General features: G+C 45.2%; 1 protein-coding gene across 3 annotated transcripts in view; it reads left to right on the forward strand.

Annotated features, from left to right (window-relative positions):
* GPSM1 (G protein signaling modulator 1) overlaps positions 1 to 12,527 on the forward strand; it is a 171,582-nt gene that overhangs the window by 120,789 nt on the left and 38,266 nt on the right. For 2 of the 3 annotated variants that reach the window (XM_020981883.2, XM_020981881.2), the window contains exons 10-11: positions 3,083 to 3,153; positions 6,772 to 6,933. In XM_020981883.2, coding sequence (XP_020837542.1) covers positions 3,083 to 3,153; positions 6,772 to 6,933 — 233 coding nt within the window. Of the gene's footprint in view, positions 1 to 3,082; positions 3,154 to 6,771; positions 6,934 to 8,837; positions 9,039 to 12,527 lie in introns of those variants that run through there. The other variant, XM_020981885.2, reaches the window with a different exon arrangement.

Consider the following 12,527-nt stretch of genomic DNA (forward strand, 5'->3'; position numbering starts at 1 on the left):
TCTGCTCTCAGGGCGCTTATAGTCTAGTTGAGTAGATAAAATAGCAAATACAGGAAAAAATTCCTAATAATCCAAGACAGTATAATCGGTGCCAAGTGAATAGTACTGTGAGTGTTGCAGATGAGGAGAGATTACTGAGGTCTGAGGTAATGAGGGAAGTTATGGAAGAGAATGGGCCTTGAGCTAAGCACTGAAAGATGAATGGGTTGGAGTGGAAAGCATGGGAGTCAATCTCAGAGAATTGTCATTGGGTGCCACACCATGAAAGGCCTCAAATGCCAGGCTGAGAATGGACCCTATAGTCCATGAGGAGCCCTATTCCCCTCCCTGCTCTGCCCTGTTTCCTGGATGGTTGCCCAGGGCATTCAGGTGCCACACGCCTACTGGCACCTAGGGGGTAGCAGACACGGCCTTCACTCCCACAGCTCCAAGGTTACACCAGACGTTATCTCCACACTTCTATCCCAGGCAAGCTGCCAGAGAGATTTATTGCCTCGGTGCGAAAAGTGAGTGATGGTGTTTTTAAAGTACAGGCTGTTCCTTTCTCCTTTTTAGCTTTCACAGGGACTGCATATCAGAGGACCTGTCATCTCACGGGCCTAGAAATGAAAGGGGGCCCCTTTGTAACCCAGCCACCCTCTCTGGACCTTTACTAGATCCCAAACCTAAACTTGGCTTCAGCTAGAAAACAGAGTTGAGGGATGACAGAGGGATGGCTTTAATCCCACCTCCTACTTCTAAGCAGAGGAATACTTCTTTGGAGAAAGTGATTCTCTTTCCATCTATAGGATAGAGTTGGAGAGCATGGGGAGGTGGAGACTGATCAGAGGTGGTGAAGTGGTCAGGTCCAAGGACATACTTGGGGGACTAGGAGTGTTCATGGCTGAGGAAGTGATCCATTCTGGTTATTTTCCCCCAGGGTGCAATCAATTAACCTCACCCTGGAAGTTGGGGTGAGGATCCCTCTGGGAGGCCAGAATAGGATCCCTCTGGGAGGCCCAAAATCCAGCCAAGTACTTTTAATTTCAAGGTTTCACATGTCACTTCACCTTGACAAATCATTTACCCCTCCTTCCAGCTTCAAAAATGCAAAGAAACAATGTACTTCCCCACCCACCTAGTCAGTGACCATCCATGAAGAAATGTTTGATATTGTATAGGAAGGTAATGATGGACCTACTGGAGATATACTGAAAGAAGCAGTCAAGAGGCCTGGGATTATATCCTAACCCTCTATCCCACCACCATTCTGTTAAGTCTCAAGGTTTGACCATGGATAAGTCACTAACCCACTTTATGTCTTAATGTCTTAATTTTTCCGCTGGCCAGAGTAACTCCTGCCGTAGGTAACACTGAAGAAAAGGATCAAAAGTCAATGGTGAAGTCCCATAAGGCATTTAAGTCAACTCCACAAACATATTTTTTGCTTTGTGTATCATCTACTAAAAATGTTAATTCTTAGGTCAATTTTCCCACCTCTCTTCCCACTCTGAAACAAGTTAATACGGGCCTAGGAAACTCACACTCCTTAGAATATTAGGTGGAGCCAAGGTGGTTAAGAAAAGTGAATCTGCCCACATGCACAAACCCTCATGTGATTCACTCCAGAAAGGCATTTTTAATATCACTGTTCCATTGCCTTATCACGGGTGAGTGAAAATTGTTTGGACGAGTGTACATTGCTAAGGGGGTGACACCAGAAAAGCCACAGCAAGGAAAAAATAATGAGCAAGTTTGTGTCCCAACTTCAATTTGGTCTTCTTATGGACACTCTCCTAACCTCAGCTCCGCTTCAGACAAGTGCTTTTAGTCTGACTGTGGCCATTAGCATGGAAGTGTTTGCTAAGCTTGACTCCCTTAGATGAAACACAGGTGATGAAATACACAGCTATGAAATCCCAGAATTTGAGGATTGGGGGAGACCACAGCCAGCATCCAGGCCAACTCATAGGCAGAAGAAATCTCCATTATAATGTACCTGACAAATGGTTATCTAGCTGGTGCTTGAAGACTTTTATGGGGTATGGGGGTGGGGGGAGGTAGAACCTACCACTCCTTGAAATATCCCATTCCACTTTGGGTCAGCTCTGATCATTAGGTATTTTTCCTGACATTGAGCCAAATTTTGCCTTGCAACACCCCCCAGGCCCCTATTGTTCCTAGCTTTGTCCTAAACAAGATAAGTCATCCCTCTGCCTTCACACAGTAGCCCTTCAAATACTTCAACATAGCTAGCCTGTTCCACCACCCCCACTCCCCTGCCCCATTTTGAAAACTGGGACAATATTTGCCTTCTCCAATTCTGTGGTACTTCTCCCATTTTCCATGATCTTTCAACTGTTACCCACAGTGACTCAGCAATTACATCAGCCAGCTCTTTCAGAACCCAAGGATGTGGTTCATCTGGTCCAGGTGATTTGAATTCATCAAAGGTGGCTGGCATCCCATTTTTTAGACATATGCTCTAAGAGTATAGTTGCCACTGCATACAGTAAAACCTTGATTAACCAATTATCTTTCCTGGGCCTCAGTTTCCTCATCTCTAGAATGAGAGGGTTAGACTATATGGTTTCTAAGGTCCCCATCCAGGTCTAGATCTGTGGTTCTCAGCTACTCAAAAAATATAGAAACATTGTCTATATTTGACTTCTAAAAGAATGAAGAAGATGAGAGAGCAAGGCTAAGATGAGAGATTTATTTAAAAAGTAACTTACTAGGTTTAGCCCTATCTCCTTTATCTTCTCCAACCCCAGTCCTATTTGTGAAGATCACTAATGTTCAGAGCCTGAATGTGGTAAAATCAGATCCTGAACCTGGTAAAATCCTAAGGGCTCTACCCAAATGAGGAAAACCTATTTAGAGCTAGCCAAAACCATTAGTAAGCAGACAAAGAAGCAATGACTGGTCATCGGACTGGAGAAGCTTGTTAACAGGGCTTCAAAGGTTTTCTGCTTAACCCCAAGTTAACAACAAAATTCAATTACCCAAAATAGCCCAGGTCCTGAGCATTTTTGCTGACTAAGACACCACCATAAGTGTGTGGAAGGGCTAGAACTGACTATGATCCCTATTATCTTCCCAGGCGCCAGGCCTAAGAGGATCCAGAGGCACAGTGTAGAGAGCCTGGATTTATTGAAGTTTCCACTGGAAAAGGTAAGCATGCTTGGGTTGAGTAAGGAAAAAGATGAGTATCTGTGTGTTGGTGGGTTGGTGGATGTTAATGGTGGTTTGAGGGAAGGGAGGAAGGGACTAAAGGGACACTTCAGAATCACTGGGTTGGGTAGATTAAACATCAGTGGAGTGGCTTATTGACCTATCTCATTTATATGAATTCTGCAATTAGCAGATATCACCGTCCTCAACAGGATTAAAGAGGGAGGGTTTCCAAGGAGCAGGGAACTGCTGAAAAGGCACTCAGCCCCTGAAAGCTCAGTGAGCTGTTTACAGAGCACTGTTAGTACCATCTCAGCATTAATGTTTCTTTCCTACTAGCTCTGGCTGATAAATATGGACCCTTTATTGCTCTGAGTTGGGCTGAGGGGGGGGGGTTGAACAGAGCTACATGAAAGAAGCCCATCTGTCCCTGTTCTTAACCCTGACACCCAAGGTGTTTCCTCCACTAACAGTACCATTTTGACTTTATTTTGCCCGTTGTCCACAAAATGCCCAAAGGTCTCACATCGTCCCATTTTCCCCAACCACCTCACAAGAAGAATTCCTAGGCAGCAGATGCAGAGTATTTGGATACATTAGAAGATGGTACCATTGACTAAAACCAGCCTTTTCCTTGTAGCTCTTTTCCTTTCTGTTCATTTTTAAAGACGTTATTTCAAGGAAATGTAACAGACACTCATCCTCTGCCACTGCTTTTTCTCCCTCTTGGGCTATGTCTGCAACAACAAAGCTGAAAAGTAAAAAATTCAGTTAGTCTAATTAATTATTTGGTGTTAAGTAGATCAAAAAGGAAAAAAAAAACAACCAATTAATTTTTTTTCATTTATTCAACAAACACTAAATAAATTAAGCACCAAACTATGTGCTAAATCCTGGGTTTTATTTCTGAATCCAGTGTGGTGGTTTGTATATATTCTATGATCCATACAGAGAAATATCTCCATTTGTAGATAAGTACCTGAGGGCAAGACTGGCCCAGCCCAAAGGAGGAAACCTAAAATTTAGGGATATTGGTCACCATTAATCCCATTAGCTTTGGCTTGAGCCAATAGGCAGATAGTAGACCAACCAACTGAAGCTAAGGTCTGTGGTCTTTGTCTGTTTTTCAGAATCCTTAGAATATAGTGTTTTGTAGTGGGTTTGCTGTTTCGCTTATTCCGCTGACTCCCCCCACTCCTGGTGATTTTACGTGGGCACTACCATCACTCGTCTTTCAAAGTGTGCTGTCACCTCATTTGTTTCTAAATAGCACCTTTTCCCCACAGACTTCTCATCTGTCTATCCTCTCTCATCACTGTTTTCTATTCTTGATGTCCTTGTTTCTGTTGAGGGCGTCACCGTCCTTCTGAGTGACTCAGATTTGCCACCTTGGAGTTACCATCACCTTCTATCCCCAGATGGATCAGCTGCCATGTCTTGTTGGTCCTTCCTCCTCAGTAAATCTACCTGCTACACGCACAGGTGGTAGTGGTGTGTCCTTTGTTCTCTAAGAGGACCGTGACATCTGCAAGGTGATGTCATGACTTGCAAGTGAATTGGATTTAAGTGAGGCAGCACCGTGCAAAGTCACCAGCCCCACTTTCTCCTCCAGAGTCGTATAGATAGATCGGGACGACTGGAGATGGCCACAGAGAGAATGGGAGACCTTGGCCTTTTTAAGCCAAGGTTTCTCTGGGTCCTCACCTTGACTGAGGCAACGCCCATTCATTGATTAAGACTGTGTTGTTGTTTGTCCTTCGGGAACACACGCGCGCGCGCGCGCACACACACACACACACACACACACACACACACACACACACACACACACACACACACACACACACACACACACACACACACACACCCCTCCATCTTAATTGGTTCCCTGCATCCCAGCACAGTGCCCGGCACATGCTAAATGCTATATAAATGCTTGCTGACTACCTGGCTGCATCCCCCCCCTCCCATCCCTAATCCATCCTCCACACACGGCGGCCAAGCTGACATTCCTAGGGCATGAGTCTGGTCTTGTCTCTACCCTGCCCAAGAAGTTCTGCTTACAGACTCCTGTTTGGCTTTCACAGCCCCTCACCATCTGACTTCACCCCACCTTTCTTTATACTATTATTATTCTTGTTATTGTTGTTGTTGTTGTTATTGTTATTGTTATTATTATTATTATTATTATTATTATTATGAGGCATTTGGGGTTAAGTGAGTTGCCCAGGGTCACACAGCTAGTAAGTGTCAAATGTCTGGTCTGAGACCGGATTTGAACTCAGGTCCTCCTGACTGCAGGGCCAGTGTTCTATCCAGTGAGCCCCCTAGCTGCCCCTTGACCCCACCTTTCTAGGTCTCTTTCATGTGACTCTCCTTCGGTTACTATACACTGCAGCCAAATTGGTCCACTTTCTGTTCTGAGTACAAAACACTCCATCTCCCCTATGCCTGGAATGAATCCTTTACCCAAATCTTAGATCCCCTGCCTTCCTTCAGAGTTCATCTGAACACCCTCTCCCTTCCCCAAACACTCCCTGTCCTGGGAAAATTATTTTGTTTATATTTTATATTAGATTTTCTGTGTACATATTGTTTCCTTCTTATAGAATGTAAGCCTTACTAGCTGTGTGACCCTGGACAAGTCACTTGACCCTGTTTGCCTCAGTTTCCTCATCTTTAAAATGAGCTAGAGAAGGAAATGGTAAACCACTCCAATATCTTTGCCAAGAAAACCCCAAATGGGGTCATGAAGAGTCAAACACAACTAACTGACACAATAACAACAAAATTGCTTCTTCCCATAGACTGTAAGTTCTTTGAGGGTAGGAACTATTTCTTTTTCTTTTTTTTTTCTTTTTTTGCCTAGAGCACAAGGGACTGGACCTATGATTTCATTGGTATAAGGAAGAAACTTCTTTCAGTGCCATTTGGTATCTTCTAATCTATGTAACTTATAGTCTTAAAGGGTCGCCTAGGGCACTGCCAGTGCAGTGACTTGACCAGGGTCACACAGTGTGTGGCAGAAGTGGGACTCGAACCCAGGTCTATCCTCCCATAATGAGCTCAATACCATGATAAATCCTTCTGAAGGACCTTTTATCATATTCCTACTTATTTAATTAGCGAGCTATTAAGAGTTACTAGGAATTAAAAGATACCCCTAATCTTTAAGGCGCAGCTCATGGAAATTAACTACCATGAACTCCCAAAAGGTCCTTAAGCTCTTGTTGATAGAATCTTGAATTGGATAGAGTAGGAGACTGAACTCAGGGAATTTCAAATGGACTTTACTCCCACAACCACCCTGAAAATCCATCCAAGGGAAAGTTGGAGATGCCTCTGTGACCTTGGACTTCACTGCTGAGCCTGCTTTTTCAATTACAAAATGGGGTTAATAATACCTTCCCTGTGTGTCCCACCAGCTGATGTGAGGGTCAAGTGAGATAACATATATAAAAGCACTAAAAAGTATGAAATGCTTTGTACAAATACTAGTGGTTATTATTTTTTAACAAGTAAGCTGCCTAGATTTAAAAACAAAACAAAACAAAAAACCTTGCTCAATTTTCCAGGACCTTTTTCAACATTCCTTCTTTGTTTTCTTTCCCATGACAGAACCAGAACGGAGACAGCCACCACATGGTCGAGCTGAAGATGGCAGGCAAGGACTTCTTTTCCCTCTCTGTGAAAAGCCAGAAATACCTTGAGGGTCCTCAAGAGGGGAGCAGCTTACCCTTAGACAGCGCCAATGACATCCAAATCCAGATCCCCCCGACGGTAAGATATTGGTTATTCTCCACCTTCCTGAGTCTGTTCTCTCTGGGGTCTGATCTGGTCTGAGGGGCCACCTGGTCCTCAGGGCTGTCCCTAGTGAGGAGGCATTGAAGCCAGTCAAGGTGCCAGCCACTTCATCCCTACATCAAAGTTTGTATCCTAGTGAACTCAGGGTAAATCATCCAATGAGGGCAGCTGGAGGGGAAAGGATGGAATCCTAAGGAGGAGGGAAAATCATAGGATCTCAGAGCTAGAAAGGACCTTAGAGTTCATCTAATCCAATTCCCTCATTTACAGGTGAGGAAACTGAGGCCTGTGAAGGGGAAGTGACTTTCCCATCCCCTCAACAAATATTTATTGAATGCCTGCTGTAGGGCAGCTAGGTGGTGCAGTAGATAGAATGCCAGGCCAGGCCAGGAGTCAGGAAGACTCCTCTTCCTGAGTTCAAATCTGGCCTCAGACACTAGCTATGTGGCCCTGGCCAGGTCACTTAACCCTGTTTGCCTCAGTTTCCTTAGCTGTATAATGAGCTGGAAAAGAAAATGGCAAACTACTCCAGTATCTTTGCCAAGAAAACCCCAAATGGGGTCACAGAGAATCAAACACAACTAACCATAACAGCAAAACACAACATTATCCCAGGAGCTGCAGAGGTACAAAGAATACATGTAATGCATGGCCCTTGCCCTCAAGGACCATAAAAAGTTTAGTAACAATGCCATAATGAAAGAGATGTCACAAGGTACAGGTGAAATAGGCAGTGAAGGCTGACAGTTTATAGGCTGCAGGGTGGGCTCCACAAAGGGTCTTTAAGGGCTCCAAGAGATCTCTTACTCCCTTGCCTTTGCCTTCGGAATGGGACAACACTCAGATTATACACATGTGAGTCTCATCTGAGTTCCCCATGACCTTGGTCAGGAGCAGTGGGGGTCAGAAGAGGTGCTGCCTAGAGGGCTGGGGTGGGGGGCAGCTTCCTGTTTCCTGCTTCTTTCTCCTATGGTTTTCCTAGCCTCACCCTCCACCCCCTTGGACAGAGCCCAGTTTACTTAGATCAGTCTCTCTTCTGATGTTTCCTCGCCCACGTGATTCTTGTCTAAATTGTCCCAGCTCCCTTATGTATCTATTAGACATTCACAAAAAGGCACTCACCAAAAATAGACTGAGTGCCCTCCCCAGGTCTCAGCAGGTGGCATGAAGCCCAATATAAAATGGATCAGTCTTTTTGGATGAGAACCTATCCACCCACTTCTCGTATACAAGGCTGTTTGTTAGTCAGTAAAAGACCGTCTTGGGAGAAGAGAGTGGGTTTGGGGAGAAAGTAGTGTCTGAACAGCTCCAGGTTTTCTTCCAACTTGTGAAGTGGACTCGCAAACTTCATCCCTTGTGAGTACTCCCTCAATGTAACTCTCTGGGAAAGGGGTACGTCAGGGGCAAGGGGTCCCCAGATATCTATGGACTGATGCTCTTTGGAGTACCCTGAGATCTCCTGAAGGGAATAGACACCTGTCGCTGCCTCTGGCTCATGGAATGGTTGAGGGAAAGAAAACTTTGGGTCAAAGAGGAGAGATGCTGAAGGGCAGAAGGGGGAACTCTCAAAGGATCAAGAGGAAAAAAAGACCAAACCCAAAATAGGGGCAGAGCCCAAGCAACCAAAAAAAAAATTACCCAGTTGGAAGCCTCTGCTCCTGTTGCTGTGACTCATCTTAGCCCGGTGTCAGGGTGGGAAAGGTGGTGAGGTGAGTGGAATGTAGAACTGGCATCTTGTCAAGGGGGGGGCTCCAAATAGGCTAAGAGGGACTCCCAGGCAAGCTTTTCCCATCCTTCCCGTCGGCACTAGCACCTGCTGAGCTAGCAACCCCCATCACTCACACTCAGCCTCCTCCATCTTCTCCCCTGAGTTCCATCCTGGAGCTGCTGCCTTAGAACCGGGGGAGGACCCTGTGATAGCACCACCTAGTCTAGCTAGAGGGGAGCTGCCAGCTGCTACCCAGGGCTTTCCTGAGCCCCTTGAACAGAACAAGCTGGAGAGATTTTTGAGGAGATCCCAAGGCTCCCCCTGGGGAAAGAAAACTCCCTCCAGCCCCGATGGATCAAGGCACACTGTGAAGGTAGGAGGCAGCTGGCAAAGGTACCTGTGCTCAATACTGTTCGCAGGATTTCTTGTACCACCCTGCTTGAAGACGAAATTATACTGTTGGTGCTTGTTTCTTGGCGGGGAAATTTGGTGTTGTGCTTTGGGTCTAGGGTCGGAAGATCAGGTTCACTTGCTGCCTCTGCTCTTTATTTCTTGCATAACTTTGGACAAGTCACTGCATCTCTCTGGGCCTCGGTTTCCCTGTGTAAAATTAGGATGTTGAACTAGTTCAGAGGCTCTTAACCATTTCTGTGTCATGGAGGTCTTTGGCAATTTAGTGAAACCTATGAACTATTGTTATGTTATTATAAGCCTATTATCAGAATAATGCTTTAAAATGAATAAAATTTAATCTGTAAGATTACAAAGGAAATCAGTTATGTTAACATAAAGATGTGATTTGTTTTCCTATCCAAGATCACAGATCCCCTGAAATCAGCTTGGGTACCCCAAGCTAAGAATCTCTGGACTAGGTGATCCTAAAAGAAAAGAGGAACAAATGGAATTTCAGGACTCCCTAGATAAATTTACCGCAATATTTTAATCTGTTCACTCAGTCTGTCTTTCTGCAACTGGTTGAGGCAGAGTGGGGAGGAAAGGGGGAATTTTTCAGTCTCCTCTTGAGAAGGCAAAGGCTAAGTTGTAGCTGCAGATGATGTGGCCGTGCCACAGTCCACCTGTTTGGAGTGGAAGCACCCCAGGGCTGGAGGCTCTGGAGATATAAGCATATTTCTGGAGCCCACCTTTGCTCAGGAAATCGTTATTAAATGCTACAGTGTCCTACTCTACTGGGACACGGGATTCGTGGTTCAGAGATGGGGTTGGACTCCATATCCTCTTTGCCTCTAAGACATACAGGTGATAAGGCAGTCAGGGTATTGATTACAATTATAAGGGATGTTTTGAAATGAGAGACCCATTCTATACTTATGGCAGTCCCTCAATCAAAAAAAGCATTTGTTAAGCACCTAGCAGGCAGTGTGCCAAGTGCTGGGCATACAAAGACAAAGAGGAAACATCCTTGCCTTCAAGGAGCCCACTTTTTAATGGAAAAGAAAGCATGGACATATTTAAGTATATACATAATATATAATAGCTAGCATTTATATGTAGTGTTTTAAAGTTTGCAAAGAACTTTATGTTCACACTACTCTGGGATGTAGGTGCTATTAGTATTATTCATTTACAGATGAGGAACCTAAGACAGACAATGATCGAGTGACTTGCTCAGGGTCACTCAGCTAGTAAGTGTCTGAGCCAGGATTTGAACTCAGGACTTCAAGCCGGGCATGGAAGACAGTCAGGGCACATTCACAGAAACAAGATGGAGAATCTCAGGTAAGGAACAAAAAGGAGGCACTTCCACTCATTGCCCACATGTGTCACTCCCAACTGGACCACCGTACACATGTGAATAGGGGCCACCAGGCTCCCAGACATTCTACAGTGCTGGGTTTAGTGCTGCCTTGGCCCCTCCCATTGGCCTAACAGACCAGGAGCACAGGATTGGCTACAGACCTCTGGGTAGCTGAAGCTGCCCTTTAGGACCTCCTTACCCTTATTTACACTCTCACCCCTCCATAGGGAAGAATGGAGAGTTGTTGTAACAGTCAGGGACCTTAAAGGGGGCCTGAGAAGCTTCCCTTGCAAGGCTGCCTGGGTCAGAGGCTTAGAAGGCCCACCTGGAAAAGGAGTCTAAAAATACTTCTCTGGCTGGGAGGAAGGGGTGTTAAGGCTTAATTAACATATTCCCAGCTCTCCTAAGAGAAGTGTGATAACGGTAGGGTACAGTGTGGTAGCTGTATTATTAGATCCAAACCACTCGCCCCATCTTTTTCATTCCGTTCTAAAAAGCAACTGAGACTCCCACAGGACCCTGCTCAAGCCAAATGCCTTGGATAAAGAGTCTCACCAGCCAGGAAATCTGGGTTTGGGGTCCTAGATCAGGAGGAGAATGCTCCAGGAAAAAGAGAAGTACGTGGGATGGGGAGCAAAGGAAGCAGTGTTTGGGGGGGGGAGGACAGGGAGGCCACACACCTCTTAAGGAAAGGAGAAGACATAACAGAGAAGAAGCAGAAGGAGCATTCTCTTGGAGCATTCTGCATTAAGCTCTTAAGGGTCATGTATTTGTGTATGTCAGTGTGCATATGTGGGGGGCAGTGAGCAGACCATTCAAGGTACATACCTGGAAGTACTTGTCTTCCACGGTAACCCTATAAGCAGCATGGGAAGTACGGCTCTCCTGGCTCTCCCATCTCTCCTATCTCTAAATGCTAGCCAGGGTCTCTACCCACATTTGTATCTGTAGTCACAAGGGGCCTTTGCCTAAGGGAGGCTCTACTCTTTCCCCCTGGTATTCACTATTCCAGCTGGAGAAGCGTCCCCAGGAGAAGATATTCATAAGATATCTGTATAAGGGAGCTAGGGCTACTGAATTTTGTAAACTGCCATTAAAAAAAAAAAACTCAGAATGATGAAAAGAAAGAAGCCAAAAAGCACAGGGTTGGTGAGGGGTGAGGGAATAACCACATAACCTGTTAACACCTTTTGACCTCCAGACTTTGCTGGGCTCTGTAGCCACTCCTGCAGAGCTGAGTGTGCTGCTCCAAACGGAACACACAGCTTTGGTGTATTTTTTTGGAGCATCAAGAGATGCCCTCCCAATGCCTGATCCAAGGAAAGCCATCTGTGAATGGCTGGCTCCCTTTATAACGCAGGGTCCTTGACAGGGATCAGATCCTTATTCTCCACCCAAAATCCCTCAGCATAGTCTGGCCATGATATATCTCATGTCGTGCTTTAGGGGGTAGATTTCATAAGATCAAGATTTAGAGCTAGAATGAACCCTAGATATTATTTAGTCAACCTCTCTCACCCTCTGAGTCTCAAAGAAGTTAAGTAGTTTGCCCAGGGGCACAAAAGTAGCAAGTAGCAGAGCTGGGATTTGAACCCAGGTCCACTAATTCTAAATCTACACAAATTCATGTACAACTGTTATTGTTGTTATTGTTAAGTTATGTCTGACTCTTTATGACCCCATTTGGGGTTTTCTTGGCAAAAATACTGGAGTGGTTTGCCATTTCCTTCTCTAGTTCATTTGACAAATGAGGAAACTGAGGCAAACAGGGTCAAGTGACTTGCTCAGGGTCACACAGCTAGTATCTGAGGCTAGATTTGAACTCAGAAAGATTAGTCTTCCAGATTCCAAGCCTGGTGCTCTATCTACTGTGCCACCTAGCTGCCCCATGTGTAAAATTCTTACACATGGAATTTTCTATGTACGAGAAAGGAAAGGACCTTTAGACATCAGCTAGCCCAACCCCTTCCTTTCACAGATGGAGAAACTGAGGTGCAAGAAAATTTTGTCTTGTCCAAAGTTCACCTCCTCTCCCCTCCCCCTGCACCCCCCAAGTTAATGGTAAGCCTGGGATGAGAATTTTTTTCTTTGTTTTTTAGTCCCAGG

The sequence above is a fragment of the Phascolarctos cinereus genome, unplaced genomic scaffold (assembly GCF_003287225.1).
Source record: "Phascolarctos cinereus isolate Bilbo 61053 unplaced genomic scaffold, phaCin_HiC Scaffold_2;HRSCAF=192, whole genome shotgun sequence".
Taxonomy (NCBI): Eukaryota; Metazoa; Chordata; class Mammalia; order Diprotodontia; family Phascolarctidae; genus Phascolarctos; species Phascolarctos cinereus.